Source organism: Cornus florida, unplaced genomic scaffold (assembly GCF_030987335.1).
Source record: "Cornus florida cultivar Cherokee Brave unplaced genomic scaffold, ASM3098733v1 CherokeeBrave_3.0.0_Hap2_Chr10, whole genome shotgun sequence".
Taxonomy (NCBI): domain Eukaryota; kingdom Viridiplantae; phylum Streptophyta; class Magnoliopsida; order Cornales; family Cornaceae; genus Cornus; species Cornus florida.
The window spans coordinates 80,045,336-80,063,450 of record NW_026775580.1 but is presented as its reverse complement, the minus strand read 5'-3'; the positions used below and the strand labels follow the sequence as shown (position 1 = coordinate 80,063,450).

At 34.4% G+C, this 18,115-nt stretch overlaps 1 protein-coding gene across 1 annotated transcript in view; it reads right to left on the bottom strand.

Annotated features, from left to right (window-relative positions):
* Window positions 1-4,288: 4,288 nt before the first annotated feature.
* LOC132278832 (uncharacterized) overlaps window positions 4,289-18,115 on the bottom strand; it is a 32,988-nt gene continuing 19,161 nt past the window's right edge. The window contains exons 15-27 of the mRNA XM_059780730.1: window positions 17,694-17,965; window positions 16,493-16,594; window positions 14,855-15,031; window positions 14,546-14,734; window positions 10,055-10,296; window positions 9,778-9,924; window positions 8,860-9,076; window positions 8,436-8,564; window positions 8,196-8,339; window positions 6,223-6,297; window positions 5,964-6,143; window positions 5,586-5,645; window positions 4,289-4,815 (exon numbers count right to left, since the gene is read on the bottom strand). Coding sequence (XP_059636713.1) covers window positions 4,741-4,815; window positions 5,586-5,645; window positions 5,964-6,143; window positions 6,223-6,297; window positions 8,196-8,339; window positions 8,436-8,564; window positions 8,860-9,076; window positions 9,778-9,924; window positions 10,055-10,296; window positions 14,546-14,734; window positions 14,855-15,031; window positions 16,493-16,594; window positions 17,694-17,965 — 2,009 coding nt within the window. The 3' untranslated portion in view covers window positions 4,289-4,740. The remainder of the gene's footprint in view (window positions 4,816-5,585; window positions 5,646-5,963; window positions 6,144-6,222; window positions 6,298-8,195; window positions 8,340-8,435; window positions 8,565-8,859; window positions 9,077-9,777; window positions 9,925-10,054; window positions 10,297-14,545; window positions 14,735-14,854; window positions 15,032-16,492; window positions 16,595-17,693; window positions 17,966-18,115) is intronic.

Sequence of the window (18,115 nt, the reverse complement as noted above, 5' to 3'; positions counted from 1 at the left end):
ATGATCCGTTGATTAATAACAATATATCAACATACATAAGTTATGGGATAGTGACTCTCTGCCTCCCTGGGCCTCTCACAAGGAAACTAATAATTTAGGAATTCCTTTATGAGGTCACAAATCTTCCTTATTTCAGTTTTACCCCCAAAAATAATAATGATAATCTATTATACCACTAAAAGAAAGAAAAAGACAACTAGGAGTCATTTAGTCACATCTCCTCCCTCAAACGAGAAAGGTGAGGAGTTTGAGTTTCAGGTGGACATTTATTTATCTAACCTAGCAATCACTGTCATGGCCGTATGCTCCTTTTGATAGAGAGAGATAAATTAAGTATTATTTAAGAACTTTAATTAACATTAATAGCTTTTTATGGAAACCTGTCATTGTAATCTAATTAAGTTGAAATTTCTTAGCCTTGGATTCAAGAAGTATTAGCGATCGTAGTTTAACGTCTAACTAAGAGGGTGATAGCTCAATTGAACCACCTAGCTACCAGTACTGAGTCAATGAAGTGGGAGTTTTGGAAGCTATATATATATATAAATATATATAATTATATATATAATGTTCCAACTACGTTACAATATATATATATCCTCCTCCAAGGTGGTGCTGCAGATACTAAATAGGACAATTATTGTAATGTGTTGGTCTTTCTTGCTTTTGCTGTGCTTGTCTCTCAGCTTGTAGGCCATCTCTCTATTTGTACCTCTTTTCTTTCTACAGTATGCCTTTATAAAATTTTACCTTCCACCGACGAAGGAATTTTTTTTCTTTTTTCATTTTTTTTTTTTTTTTTTTTGAGTAATTACATTGACCTCCTCTTTATATTTAAAAAATCACACCAAAGGGCAAAATTAATTTGCTGACATTCATGGTGTTCCGTTTAACGGAAGAAGAATTTGTTACAGAATTAAGTTGTTAATATAATTTTTTAAACTTCTATTTTGTAAGGAAATCAAGACACCACTTCAACAGTTATTACTGATTATTCTGCTCATGCTAATCATTATAATCTCATGTTCTATTAATAAAATATTAAAATAAAACTCTAATTTGGTGTGTGTAATCAATCTAGCTAGCTAATTAAATTGTGTGTGTGTGTGTGTGTGTGTGTGGTGGCATATATGCATGCACTTATTGATGGATGAGTCTCTAGTTCTGTATTTACATTAAGAGGCAGGTGTAACCAACCAACAATGACAGCATTTCTCCAAGCAACTGACCTCCTATTAATTAACTACCAAAAAGTGTAACATTCAATTCAATCATCCAAACATTAGTAATCAATTGTATTAGTCACTATACAAATCTATGGTCTTTCTATCTTGCACATGACCCTACCCTACATTACTGCTTTTTTCTTCTGTCCTATATATCCATCACACAAGTTTTTTTATTTTTTAAAATTTAGTAAACTAGGATACACATTTTACAAATTTAGGTTTAAACCCTCACCTTCCTTTTCAAGGTAAAGAGGTTATATTACTGAATTAACGAATTTATTGTTTAAGATAGAATTCATCAACAAAGAAAAGAGGTTATATTGTTGGACTAGCGGGCCATTGATATTTCTATACAGACTTGAATCCTAAACACTAGCAAATTTATTGTTTACTGTCTTGCCGGGTGCAATTCTTCAACAAATTTATGTTATTTATAGCAAAGGGTTGGGCCAAACAGGTGTGCCGGTAAAGACGGAGTACAAGTAAAATAAAAGAAAAATACTTTATAAAATTATAAGTCGAGAATTTTAAGCAAAACTCTCAGCCGAGGACAGCTGATTAGCAAAATACAAGAAAGGGGATCTAACTCTAAGTCACATAATTCTTCTCAATGAATGTTGTTCTCACGTCGCGCTCTTTCTCTCATATTTCGAGCGCACTCCGATTCTCAATTTTACTATTTTCACACTCTCACTTTACGTGCCTCGAATATATCCAACCACTCCCCACGCCTATTTTACCAACAAGGAGCATTTGGCCCACGCGCAACTCAAAGTAGCTTCCACATAGAGGGCATGCACTAGATTTGGTGGTATTGTGGAGGGTAAAGTGGCTTCCACATAGAGAGCATGCACCAGATTGTTGGTCCACCTTAAGCTTCCCTGTAGATGACTGCCAAATTAAATGCATGGGTTACAATGTCATTAAAACTAGGCTGCATTTAGCAGTTGGACCTTTAATGCACCTCCATTCTCGATGGATTTACCACTTTAATTGATGAAATGTAGTTTAATGTCCACATCATGTCAAATTTATTTTTTTTATGCACCTAGTGTTACCATGTAACACAGTCATCTTTGATATGATTTATTTAGTTTAAGTACGGATTCTCTTCAATATTTTCTCTCTCTAAGTTTAAATTTGACGGTTACAAAAACACCACATTATCATTATCATTTTTGTTTTGATTAAATTGCGTGTAGAACCAAACATTATGAGCAGGTTACAAAAGTGCTGACGGGACATGTTTTGATCATTGGATGGCGATTTGAAAATATTTGAAGGGAAAAAGTCTTCGAGATGGATATGTGTTTCGTGTCAATAAAAAAAAAAAAAAAAAAAAATTCGACCGAGTCCAAATCTGTAGTTTAATGTTTACATCATTCGAAAATTTGTTAATGTGTCTAGTGTTACCATGTCACACAACAATCTTTGGTAGGATTGATTTATGCAGGTTCAATTATGTTCTAACCCTACAAAAAACTTTTTAGAGGATATTTTGGTTTCGGCTTTCATTTTGATTCCATTTGGGGTCTAACCTTAGTTCTAAAATAAGAACAAATAACACTATTTTTCACATGTAACCATCCTCTCGTGAATTGACCAACTACAAATTAAGTTGACACTAACTACTCAAAAAGTTGATAATTTATTTCGAAAATGATATGTGGAAATAGTTCTCATCAGATCTTTTCTTTTCATAAATCCATGGGCTGGTCCAAAGAGCTGCATTAAAAATAAAATTAATGCCCATTTAACAATGTTTCAAATTACTCAGTTTATTAGCTACTTGAAATTCCTATCTTTTGTTTCCTTGAAAGAAAATGAAGCATTTAAAGCTCCAACTCCATGGTCTCTTAAGATTTTAGTTTTTCTTTGAATGCACATTCATTTGTTAACCCTAACCCCACTTGGAATAGATGCACGAGTAATATTGTATAGGCCTATTTGTCTGGCCCAATAGAGTTGACTTATTTTAATGCATCTAAAGGTTAAAAGTAATTCGATTATACCAAGCCTGACTAGGGCCCACTTTGGTTGGAGGGGATTGGAAGGAAATCAAATGTTATGTTTGGGATGAATTTTTAAGATAAAAGAAAGGAGGGGGGATCCAAAAAGAAATAAATTATATATGATATGTTGGTTTTGTTATCCTTTCAAAAATAGGAAGAAAGAGAAGAAAATACTAACTTTTTTAATGAAAAGAATAGTAATAAATTCGCTATAATACTTTCGTTTTCTTCTTTTTCAAAACAAGATTACTATCGTTTCCTTTTTTAATCAACCAAACATAATAAATGGTTAACTATATTCTTTAATTCCTTTTCTTTCCTTTTCTCTTCTAATTAATCTAATTCTTTTTTAATGAAAAGAGTATAGTAATAAATTCGTTATAATACTTTCATTTCTTTTCTTTTCCCAAATAAGATTACTACTTTTTGCTTTCTTAATTAACCTAACACAATAAATGGTCAACTTTATTCTCTCATTTCTTTACTTTCTGTTTTTTTTCCTCCTTTTCTCTTCTAAACTAGTCTTATCCTTTCTTTTCTTTTCTTTTCTTTTCTTTTCTTTTCTTTTCTTTTCCAGTATACCAAACATACGCCAAGTGAAAATCATTTTTCTAGAAGCACAACAATTGTTTTTATATCGTGTACCATTTACCTAAATGAATCTTTCATTGAACTAGCCCAAATGGAAAGGATATAAGCACGTACGGGCTTGTATAAACTCAGGACTTGATTGCGAATTTAAAATCCTCTCTAGTAAACTTGGTACAATTATTTTTCAAACTTTACCACTTCAATAAAATCTATAATGGTAGAAATTCACAAATTTTTTAATCGCTAATAATAGTCATGAAATTCACCATCTAAAATGATAAAAGCTTGTAAGTATAATATTTTGATAAATTCCCGACGACATAAGGTAAATTGGCACCACTTAATCCCCCCATCCTGGAGAGGAACTTTGTTCCACAAACACGAAAACGTTATTATATATATTTTTTAATTAAATTAAAAATAATATATTATCATTATTATATTGCAAGTAAGGTGAAAATCACAATAATTAAAATATATATATATATATATATAGATATTATCACTATAAAAACTGTTTGTAACTAAAGAAATAAGTTTCTACAATTACACGACATATACCGGTGAAAACTGTAACACCACGGCAAAACTATGTTACACACAAGATCATAAATATAAAATGCACGCACTGGCTAATTCTCCTAATGAGCTCACTCAACTCAGCCAAAAACGGAAAGAATATCGAGAAAACCTGAGTCAATGGTTAAAAGAGGTGGGAAAGCAAGTCCCAAGAACTATAGGCCAAGTCAATCAGCCGAAAAGGGACCTCTTGCTACTTGCATTTTTATAACCGAACAAACTATAAGCCAAGCCATTCCAGAATGCTTGCGGGAAAACTTCACCTGATCTGATTTGATTGTAAAACAATGAATGATTGTTGGACCTCGTATTAATATATATCAACCGTATCAAGATTGACTGACATAGAGGACAGGGACCAGCCCCGCCATTCTCCCATCCCTTCCGGGCCGTTTTTTCTTCACCTGCAACCACAGTGAAAAATGCCAGAACATCAGCCCACTGGACACAAGAAATTACTTCCCCCCAAAAAGGTACCTTTTTCACCCACCAGTGAAGAACTTGTAGAATGACCACCTTACAAAAGGGTAAGCTGAGTGAATAGCTTACCCAACAATGAGAATCATTCGTGGTGGTATACATGTTGTGTGCACGTGCACAGAGTCACATTTGACTGGCCACATGCAAAAGCTCAGTGCCGGCTCAATATATATGAGTCCTAAGGCGAGAAATTTTTTATGAAAAAATATTTTTTATTGTAGTACATTAACATAAATAATATTAATTAAGTCTATACATTTTTGAATCTTATACTAATTAAACAATAAAAATGAGTTAAAAGAATAAAATATATAATAACAATTTAGAAGATTTAGAAGGATAAAAAAGGACATGGGATTAAAATTATATCAAATAAAGACTTTTAGTTCAATTTAATAAAATAAAATAAAATAAATTGGACGGAATATATATAATGAATTCAATTTATTTTTATCACTAAAAAAGAAAACCAATTAAACTATGTAACATTCTAAGTAATTATATCTATATGGAGTCTTTCTACAAATCCTTATCTTCAAGGGCCTTCTTCTGTTTAGTGTTTACTTTCCAAAACAAATCACACTCCAAAAAAGAATAATATGTGATCATTGTTCTGTATTTTAAGTTTTCCCAAATCTCCCACACCAACCCTAAAAGATGACGAACAAATAAATAGATAATGCTGTCAACTTACATAAAACCAGCCATCTACTTCATAATCAATTTCGACCTCCTCACCTGCTGTCAGGTTTAGCTGCAAGGAACGAAAACAGTAATTAATCTACATCTCCACCAAACCAACCAAAAGTCCAAATCGAACAGAAAAGAATGATTTTCCGAGAAGACTGCGATGCATGGGACACATTAAATGGCAAAAACCCTAGCCTACCAAACAGTATATGAATTCCAGTTACTTTCTCTGCAGAACATCACGTGTTCAATCACTATAAAACCTCAGGTTACCAATTTCTAGGAGGAATCAAAGTGACCCAAAGGGGAAGGATGCCGAAAGATTGTAAAACCAATTGCTCATAATTGAGAAAAAAACTATAGTCTCTAAGAGTTAAGTTACCTCATCATCACCGCCAGCAGTGAAATCATAAAGTGCCGTTCCAAATTGCGGATTCCCTGAAGAAGCTTGTTCCTTATCATGGGACCCAAAACTGTTTGAACCATTCCCAGCCAAGGGGTTCTCAAATGACTCGAATCTTTGCAGAGCAGGTGATGTGTATGGTGGAGGCTCTTCTCTAATCTGAACATGCTCGAGGAATTAGCAAGCATAGGCTGACATCATAACAAAGCTAAATAAAGGACAGGTTTGAAGTTCTAACCGGAGAGCCAAGACCCTCATACATTGAGGTACCACCAGTGGAAGGATTGCTAAATCTGCTTGGAGCCGACCTTTCCTGTTTCAGGCAATTAAACTGTATCAGGAGATCATTTTCAAAAACAAGTGCCATATTGTTGTTAGTATAACAAAGAAAATTCATCAACTCTTTTACGGGCCTTACGCAGCGCTGGCATTGCTTGGTCAGTAAAAGGAATCAATCTGCTTTTGATAGGAAAATAACTTTGATTTTTCTTTCTATTATCATTATCATGGATTTCTAAATAGATGTAGAACAATCAAGAACTAACATCATTTGAAAATCAAATTATACAGTGTTCCCGTTTCACTTTGTATATTTTATTCCACCTGAAGAAAAACAAGAACTCAAAAAATAAATAAAATTTCATTTCACTTTGTATTTCTTATTCCACCTGAAGAAAAACAATAACTTCAATAAAAACTAAAATTCAGAAAGTTTCATCTTTGTCTCTTCATAATTAGAAAAGGCTTATCTTTCTTTTCTTCCTTCTGTTACGTAGCTTCCTCACACTTAACATGGGGATCCAAAAAGAGTAATATATATTTAATTTGATGCAATGTAAAGTTGGATAAACAATACTTACAGTCAATCTAATTTTAATAACTAATATGTTAGGATGTGAAAACTTGTATTTCTTGATACAACAAAAAATGAACAGCACAACAATAAATAACACAACAGCAACTACTTACCAAATGAATAATAAATAAATAACACATGAGCAACTGCAAAGTGGAGCTATGGGTTTTCCCTAGGGTTTCTTTTACTAAGACTCTGCAAAAACAGTACTTATTTCTCCTCTTTTTTTTTGGCAGGCAACATATTGAAAACTTTACCAAAATTCAAACATGAACAAATGCGTTTCTATTTAAATCAGATTATACGCAGAATAATTTCAGTTCCCTCATAGCATTTTTCTTCGAAGTATTATTTACCATTATCTCATCCCATTAACTCTAACATGTACCCATTACAAGTTCACTCTCTCTCTCTCTTCTGTTGTGGGGGGGCCTTAACCATACCAAGTAGACCAAAATGGTTGTTGCTGAAATGTAATAAAAAGATATTTGGGGACTAAACAAATGGTCTAGCACTGCTTATAAAACTTGAAACCTTTGAGTGTTCCGCCAGTCCAAAAACAACCTTCAATGAACAAATAGCATAGGTGGAAGAAGAAAAAGGAAAAAAAATATAATTTTTGCCACAAATCCGATGGCAATTAATGACAAGCAGGATGTAGTTTAGCAATGATGAATTTAAGTTGAATACTTGTAGGCAGGAAGAAACTTTGAACCGGAAGTGATATCTTTAGCAGAAGGCTCCAGAACGTAACAGATGATTAAAGCTTGTGTTCAGTGAAGGAAACTACTATAATATGTACAGTAAGTTTGCTGATGAGATCACCATCAGCAGTAACAACAGCAACAATGGATTTATGAGCGTAACTGGAAGTTATCATTTGTGTTATTATCGTCCGAAGCACACCACTGGCTCTTCAGCCACATCCATGGGATTAAACACATATCTTAAGAAATTGCAAATCTAGAATTTTAACCATATTTCTTGGGGAAAAAATAAAAGAAAAGAAAGAAAGAAAGAAAGAAAGAAAAAGAAGAAGAAGAAGAAACAGAGATGCTAGATTGTTCTCAAGTAATAATCGAGCCAATCTATCCTTTTTTTCAAATTCTGGTCCACACTTTACGTTTTCTAATTTAGTAATAAGTCCACGATATCTCCATATCTCTCTCCTAAAATTAAATAAATAAATAAAAGAAAGAAAGAAAGAAAGAAATGGAATCAAGGTATATAAACTGCATCAAGCTTCTTATACTTAATTAGACAGATTGACAAAAGGAATTTGGCTAAAAAAATTACCAAAATCATGATAGTAATATGATTAAATTTGAATTAGTCTCGTCGTATTAGTTAAATACCGAAGGTTGTGAAGTCCCATAGGTAGACGGCTTTGAACTGAACAGTGACGGGTAATTCATTCCACCAAAGTGGGATGATATGGATGTCTCAACGGAACCTGCTGACTCTGGGGAAGAAGTCCCTGATGATCTCACATCATCTTCCTACAATAAAAAGGAACACAATCAACAAGTAGATCAGTCTTTTCAGAACTTTCTGGGGATGCAAACATGAGTAAATGAAGGTATTCAGATTCATACATCTGCTTCTGTAGTCTCTAAAAGCGTCTTCGCCCACATATCATCATAACTAACTGAAGGTCTAGAAATAATGTTTTCCTCCTCAACATCAGGAGCATCAGTACCAGCACCAGCAAGAAACTCGTTAACCTAACATCAAGATGAGATAACATAATACTTTGTTCAAAGATGAATAAAATGACTCAAATCCATAATTAAAATATACTTTTAGCATCTGAAGTCAATGTAAGATAAAATTAAGATTTAATGTCCATTAGCATCCAACAAAAATGATAACTTCCAATTCAGAACTGACATAGCATGGTAAGGGAAACATAAAAATAAAATAAAAAAAGAAGAAAGAAAGTCTGCTATCAACCAAAATTAAGTATTATTATTCTTGAGAACAAAAGGTCTTTAATATTAAATAAGTAAAACTTCTTACCCTATTAAATGCAGGTGCATTGTTTCCCCACAAACCATCATCACCGAGATTGGTTGCCCAAGCATTTACTAGGTCATCATCAAGTGAATCGGGCTCAGCAGGTGTAGCTTTAGTTTCATAAATAAGATCTGAAATCCCTGTAGCTACAGCTGGATCGCTGAGGCCACTTGATGCGCTTATATTATGCCGAGTGCGATAGATGTCAATAAGTTTTGCACTGTTGTAATTTGAGAACAAAAAGAAGTGAGAGTGGATATGTGGAGAAAGAATGTGAACAAGCACAGCGCTCATAAAATAAATGATGCCATAATAATATCACAATGTAAAAAGCATTTACGGAAAATTCCACAGAACTTCTCAAGAAAATTCCATTTCAAACTTTGCACTAGAATTGGAAAGATGATAAAAGAAACAATGTGAAAAAAACTTCAATTGATGGAATAAGCGGTGTCAAAATATTTTCCCAAGTAAAGTCATCATCTATGGTCTGACTGACAAATACAATGTTTTTTATTCCCTTCATTTGTATAGCAGCACAAGAAACACCTAAAAGTAGATGGAACAGTAGTAACGGCCCCATATCTTCCTAAGCAAATAGTAAGAAGGCATTATGGCATGGGAATTTCAAGCTCTGAATTAAAAAAACTTTCCAAACTATATAATCAGGAAGGAACAACAAAAATTGAAAACATATCTATCAATAATCATTCTTCTCAAAAATAAAAACAATACTAAGAACAAAAACATCTCTAACAACATATAAGTTCATTAACAAACAGCAGAAAATCATTATTCTGATTATGAATATGTCCTAAACCAAAATCAATTATGTATTTTCAAGTCAATGTAAAGATAGCTTTATTCCAGTGTGACCCAAAGACAGTGCATTAAGATTTTAAAAAAAAAAAAAAAATGCACCTTGTTGGCCCTAGAGGTAGATACTTCGCCCTTGGAACATAACAAAATAGTGAAACAAGATCTAGCAGCCTCTCATGGGTTTCATATAGTTTCTTAAGTTCTTCATCCGTCCATTCCTTTTTCGTGTTATCGTGGTTGCGCGTATCCCTGAATTTACAAAAGTACTTTTATCAGGGACCAAGTGAAAGTTCATGCTCCTTTTTTTGTTCCACGATAATATCTTTGTTCATAAAGAAAAAATAGACGAAGTACAGAAAACAAAAATCAGAACTCTTACTTGATCAGTTCATCTTGTGCACAATACATTTCATCCAGAACTTCTAACATTGGACTAATTAACGAGCCAAGCCCGGTACCACTGGCCCCTTGATCTTCCCCATTACTAATATGCATATCTGAAAATTGAGACTGTACCCCACCCTGTGCCAAAGCATGTAAAAATTCATAGATCTGTAACCTATAAGGCTCACCAGATCGAATTGCCATTGTTGTAAGAGCTTGAGCTGCAATGATTCGAACCTGGGAAAACCATGTAACCAGGACACGAACATAAAGTCAAAAATACATGGCAACACCAATTATACTGAAAGGTTCATTGACAGGAAAAACATCATACGAGCACATCCAGCACATTAACAAGCCAATTACCTCTTGAATTAACAACCCACTTAAACCAAAAAAGTCAACAAAAATCAGAAATGAGATGAAGTTCAAATACATCAACACGATATTTTAAAATAACTAAAATTTTACCCAAAAAAAAAAAAAAAAAGATAGGTGTGAAATCAAGCGTTCAAATATTGGGTAAATTACACACACACCCTGAGGTTATACCAAATCACACACGGTGTTCAAAATATGCCTTTATTACATTGACCACCATTATGGCCGTTAAGTGGTTACGGATGTCAAAAATATGAATGAAATGTCAATTGTACCCCTGATTTTTACAAGATTAAAATACAGAAAAAATCTTCCAAGACAAATTACTATAGTAACCTTCTATTTCCACTCTATCTCCCTCTCTCTCTGAAATTAGGGCATCCTGACACGTCACCGCCCCCACTACCTCTCTCAAACTAATTCATCTCCAGTTTAGTGAATTTTGATAGTTATCTCCACTGGCCAAACTCGCTGATCATCACCGTCCACCCCCAATCACAAAATCCAATTCAATCCTTCCAAATTCACTTCAAAACTCTCCAATCTCTCCATAAATAGTTGCTTCATTCCTTAAACAAACATCGAGCCTAACTCTCTCTCTACTAATAATTCATTTCCTCTCCTTAGGAAATGGCAACCGCCATTCTTCAATCGCAGGAATACCTTCCCCACAATCATTTCGGTCCAGAAACCTAATATTCCCACCCTTAAGTTCTCACCAGAACCCTAACCCTCACATGATGCGCCCCCACCGGCAACAGCAAAGCCCGGTGGGGTTTCATGATCTGAGGCTCGAATCTCTTTTAGATTCAAAGCGTATTTAGATTAGGGTTTCCCACCACTCGATTTGCTGTCGAGAACTAGCAGTCAAAGCCAAGATATAAGGATCTCGCTTCAATCCTTCCAAGACACAGATTAAAAAGGTCAAATTATTTCCTTTTGTTTTGGGAAATATCTATTAAGGATTTATTGTGATAGTAACTATATGTATAAATGGCGTGTGACTATATCTATATTGATGTATTATATATATAATGTATATGCAAGGACAGGCTATCTAACAATTGGAGTAAATTTTTGGGGAGAGAAAAAAAAAAAAAAGTCAACGGGTGTATGCTACTGCCATATAGCCATGGGAAGGTAAGGGCAAATCTGTGAAGTGTTTTTGGGTATCATTGTAATATTTTAAATCCCAAAAGGTTACTAAAGTCTTTTCTCAAGGAGAAGGGCAAATCCATCATAACATCAAAATATTCTGACGGTTTTAACAGCTGGTTAATGGAAGGGCGTCATAGAGCACACGCCCCTAACCTAAGGGATACAGGGTGATATTAGACCCTATTTCGATCACCATGTGTAATTAGGCCTAACCTAATGTAGGACAGTTCTATTAGGTTTTATATTATTTTTATTTTTATTTTTATTTTTTATAATTTTTAAGGGGTTTAATATTAGGTTTTAAATTTCCTTCTACTAGTAGTTTCTTTATATTTTTAGTTTACTTAAGCAATTAGTTTCTTTATTATAAATATACATGCAATGCAAGAGCAAAATTCAATCAATTTTATCAATAATATTTAAGATCGCTTTGCAATCTTCTTTTCCTTGTGGATTCAAGATAACCCCCATTCCTTGTGAATGCTTTGATCGCTTCCGCTACGTCAGTTGGTATCAGAGCCTTGATTTCCTGGGCTAATGACGATTGATTGTTTTGGCAGCAACCGCTCTCGCGACGTTGATCGGGGAGCGCAGGATCCTAAGGCAGTCATGCATACTCAAGAACGGTTCGTAACAACTAGTTTTGGGATTGGTGGCAACCAGGTTCGTGGTTCAGTTCGAGTTCATGCTGATGATGTGTATCGCAGCCAACAGATATGGGTTATGTTCCTGTATATCCACGTAGGCCTCTAGCCTATGCGGATCTTTTGATGATGAGGAGTTCAGAATTAGAGAAGTTGCAATGGATCGACGTGACAGAAACTATAGATATCCAAACAATCGTAAGTTCAAAAAAAACTCAATTTACTTACTTTTACATCTAGTTTTTTGTGCTGAGGATGTCTTGGTTTGGCTTAATGAAGTTAAGTACTTCCTCGAGTATTTTGACATACCCGAATACAAGCAAGTTCCACTTGTTGCAATCATTCTTAAGAAAGCAGCAGCTTGGTGGGAATAGGTAAAGAATAGCCTTAGAAGGCAAGGAAAACAACCTCTACAATCATGGTCAAAGATGAAAAGGTCGTTGATTGCTACTTCTTTTTTTTTTTTTTTTTTTTTTACCAGCAGATGTACAACCAATATCAGAATTGCAATAAAGAGACTCCGTTTGTCAACAAGGAGGAGAATAGTGATGATTTTTTTTAAGCAAATAATAATTTTCAAGAAATTAATTTCGAGCCAAATTCTATTGCTTCAACTATTATGGTTGAAGATGATGATGTCCAAACTTTAGCCATCGCATGTGCGTTTGGAGAGACTTCCACTAATACAACTCCAGAGGCTCACTTTGAAGATATAACTGCTGAACTGGGTGAGGCAGATTTCAAAGAATATAATGAGAATGACGAAGGCATTCAGTTGTCCCGAGTGGAGTTTGGAGACAATTGCAATACAAATAATGGCACGGACACATGCTTGGAGGATGAGAACAAACTAGGTGGCAGTGGCTGTTTGACTGAACTTAGAGATTTAATTGAAGTACGAGCACTTGATGGGGAACCTTATGTCAAGGGCGAACAGTGGCTTAAAAGGGGAATTGTCATGGGATTGACTACTTCTTGTGATGTTACAACTATAGCTTCTGTAATTAAAGATAATAAAGTAGTGAAGAAGGGTAAAGAAGAATACTGAGGGTGTGGTTGATACACTTGCCAAGAAATCAGTAGTTGGAACAATGATTGTAGATAATAGAGATTCGCCAATCAGCCACAATCATCAAACAGCAATTTTTTTTTTAATTTTATTCCTAAGAGAAAAGGAAATCCTAGCTTGGAAGACGATTTTATTAGCGATGAACTTCATGTGAAACAGAAAGCAGCCAAAAAAGTTTGATATATGTAAGAAACAGATGGTGTCAAGACTTCAAAGCATAATTATATTTCAAGGACCGAGGATAATTATATTTCAAGGAAGCAAGTTTGTGGAGCAATAAGGTCAAGTATGCAAATGATATAAAATCTTGAATATATTAATATACGATGAGCCAGTGAAACTCGAGGACGAGTTTTTTTTTTTTTTTTTTTTTTTTTTTAAGTAGAGGAGATTGATGTAGGACAGTTTTATTAGGTTTTATATTATTTTTATTTTTATTTTTTTATAATTTTTAGGGAGTTCAATTTTAGGTTTTTAATTTCCTTCTACTATTAGTCTCTTTATATTTTTAGTTTACTTAAGCAATTAGTTTCTTTTTGCTACTAGTTTCTTTTACAGTATTAGGGTTTTTCTTTATTATAAATATACATGTAATGCAAGAGCAAAATTCAATCAATTTTATAAATAAACTTTGCAGTTTTCTTTTCCTTGTGGATTCAAGGTACCCTATCTTGTGGATTCAAGATAAAGCCCGTTCCTTGTGAACGCTTTAATCCCTTCCACTACGTCCCTGAGGGGGTGTGAGTGAAATTTACCCTCCAAATATTTTGCACGTTGAAGAAAATATATCAATATAAGAGATGATATGCCATTGTAAGAGCCACCCAGACCCCCCTTTTGCAAATTTGTGGAGGAGAAGGAGAGAGAGATGTTTGGGTGCTTTGTTCTTCCTTCAACAAAGAATTTTGGAACTGTCAGGTAAGTGGTGCAATATACCTCCGATTCTTCCTTCCATTTATTCTGATTGACTTTCTAGAAGAGTCATTGTAACAGAAAGTATAATATCCTCAAAACATATTGTCGAAAGAAAATATATATTATGACCTTTAGTCTCATAATTTAAAAGTTGAACAATTTAAAACCAAGATTAAATATCATTCATCATAAGTATGGTGTATGCAAAGGACAAGTTGACTACTTGACTAATAAAAATTTTGATAGGTTTGACATAAGTCAAATAATAAAAGGCAAGAGAGACTAGATCTCTGGGGAATGCCAAGGTAAAAACTTATACCTCCCAACTACCACTGAAAGCACACCTTTGAAGTCTAGTCAATGCACCGGCCAGAGTAGGATTACGAGAACTGGCAGCAGCAACCATTTTATCAGCGTCTAGCATCATTAATGCAGTTCCAGGAGGGGTAGCAGATTCCCAAGCATATTCAGAAGCAGCATAATTCGCATTTTCTCCAAGAAACCAAACCTGCAATGTATTATTTCATAGACTAACAAAAGAAGAACGAACGTAGTCCACACCCTTTCTTGGGGTGATCAGAACTAAGCATACTCATCAAAGATCCTATTGATAGTATAAAATGCTTACAGCTGCCTGGACTAATCTCTGTAATGCCAGAGCCGACTTCGGATCAGAGGCAGATACCCTATCTATTGATGTGAGTCCCAACATTGACCCAGGCTGTGGAGGTGGTAGATCAAGAACTATTGTGACTGCTTCCAGAGCTGTGTGTTTTCCACCAGGACCAGCTCCAACAAGACACGTCTGCAATTTGAACAATCATTAAATAGAAAAGTGGTTGGTAAAAATCATTAACAAATCATAAGCGTGAACATCATTACTATATATTTTCAAAGTTACTCTACTATAGGCCACTTCCTATCTAAATACCAGATGGACAATTGACATACAACAAAGATTACTCAGAGAGGGAGAGAGATGGTTGAGAGAACTTTTAAAGTGACAAAAGCTGTTTACAAGGTCAATAAAAGTAATCGATCCATGACAGCATCTCAGCTAAATGTAAAATGGGGAATCAACTAACATGTATAAGCAGGGAACACAAAAAGTATGGAAAATGGGGAATCAACTTTCTCCTTCTTACTTTTAAGAAGAAAATTTAATGCACTTACTGGAAAGAAGGAGAAGGTTCCATGCGTGGAATTAATAGATGGTTAGATTGTTCTTTAGGTTGTAGCAACAGTGAATGATCCTTAACTAGATTGGCTTTCCCTTGTCTTTTTAGAATATCTAGGCTTCAAGGATCAATGGTCCCTTATTTTCTGTGGTTCATAGTCATCCTGTCCATTTTTGGGACATCCACTCTTTCCAAAAATTGAACTTCCTAAGACGGTGTGTATATCGTCTGCTCGAGATCACAATCCAGTGACTGTCAATTCTAAATCTCACTTTTGTCACCTTTCAAAATCTGAAAACCACTCCTTTCCAGAAAAGCTTATCTGTAACACCTCGGTTACTCCTAAAGTCAATGATTTTGTTCAGTATATGGCTCATAATCACATGAATACCAATGAGATGCACCGCGCTACAATACCCAATAACCTTGTTGCTAGCTACCTTGGTAATCCCTAGGGATGCAGTGGAATACCATTTCATGTTCTCTACCCTTTCGAAGATCTAAGAACAGAGTATGCCTTGACTTGAATTATTGTTTAATTGATGCGGATCTCGACTTGGCGGTAGGATGGATTTGGGACCTTTTGGGCATTCGCACTATAATCATATTCTGAGAGAGATTTTGGATTTGTTTACTTCATTGGAGGTGGAAATCAGATGGATTCTTACATCAACAAAGAAAAAGTAAACTCTTTGGCTAAAGAAGGGGCTTGTTCTTTAAATTCTATTAGGGGCCATTTCTCTCTCAATGAAGATTGGTTTGTTATCCTCTGAAGAATAGCTCATCTTCTTTCTTATATTCTTCCTTATCTCCTTCACATAATCTTATAGCTTGCATAATTTTTGTACATCAGACTTATTTCACCTTGTTATGTGAATGACATAACAAAATGAAACAAAAACAAAAATATATATATAGACAATGAATTATAAGTCATTAACATTGTTCCACGTTGCTACCAACAAACCGTATATGAGAAGTGGAAGTTATATAGTAGAAAAATAATAATAAATTGAAAAAAAAAAAATTTGAAATATTAAATTGGTGAGAAAAAGTTTAGCAGACATGGGAATTGAGTGTGAACCTACTTTCCACAGTAGTTGAAGCACATCAGCATCAATCTTCCCAGGCACTTTAGTGGCGAATACTCTCGCAATTTCAAGCAAAGTGACAGCCATATCTGGAGTAGCCTAATAAGTCAACAACGAAACAGAAAAGGAGACAAGTACATTACACCATCAGCATGTGTAATATAAAGGAACACAGAAATTAATGTGAGGTATAAAAACTACAATTTTCAGTGACAAAGTAAGCTGAAGACATATAAAGCCATTGATTATGCAACGAAAGATATTTTCTTACAAGCTGAGATAAAGTTTAAATAACGCTGAATAAGATGTTAATAAGACAAGGTATTTTATCCCAGTATATCTGACACTACTAAATTACTTTCAGTCAATGGAACGTCTCTATGAGGACTAAATGCTCTGTTATATTCCACATGAATGGAGTACCATTAAAACATAATGATCATGTGATAACAATATCTTATTAATATTTTTTATTTTAATAGAATTGAAAAGTGAGGGGGAGAAGAACAGGGCTGAGACAGGGAGCAACCAAAACTCCAAAAAAAGCACAGATAAGATCAGATGGAAGGACAGAACTTCAAATACTATAATGCTTTCCTAGTTGTTTAGTCCACTCTCAGACAAACCTCTCTAAATATTGAAGTAAAACCACATAAAAAGAACTGATATTTGATTATCTCCTTAACTTTTCAATATCCAAAACTGACCCTATTAAGAACATATAACTTTTCCTCCCAAATCTTCCATGTACTCCACATAATTGCAAATAGAAAGACCCTAATAAAATATGACCATAAAAGATCAATTTGACACACAACATAGATGAATGTGTGATCAACTGATTCTTTCAAAACATAGAAAAGAATAATAATAATAATATTTAAAATATATATATATATTAGTAAGGCACAAAAAATGTTCTTGTCAATCTGTCTATGCCACTTGAGCAATACCAGCTTCAACAATTACAATTCATTCAGGTAATTGGTGTTCATTAAGCATGCTCAAGTATGCATGATGTTACAGATATGAAGAACAATTATTGTAATAATTAGCAAGCAAACCTGATTAGAGAACACCGCTTACCTAATCACATTGAAACTTATGTCATCATAAAAGAAAATGCAAATGAACTGTCAAACAAACACTATTCATGCCTCAATATAAACAAAAAAATTCTTTGATGCCTGCCAAGTACCTTAAAACGAGCATGCAAAGTGAGTAGTATATCATTCAATAGCGTTGCTGGCCAAGCTGGATCAGAGAGTTCTGAAGCAATAATGGATTCTAGTTCATCAAATGTTTCATGTGGACTTTGCATCCAGATCAATGCTTTGATTACCATTGCCCGAACATAAACACATTCACATGCTACAGTTGTTCGCACTACTTCCATTAACGAAGCCAATAAACCCAAAATTGTGTCCTTGCCGCCAACTCCATTAGATACAGAAGAAACCTTGCGGGGACCTATAGGAGGAGGAGGAGGGGAGGCCAAAACGAATAATGCATTCAGCTGATATCCACCATATGGATAAATTCACAACTCCCAAGATATATTCAAAATTAGGTTGCTATATAACGGATATCATGCAAAAAAAGCCCCCGTCAGTTAATCCA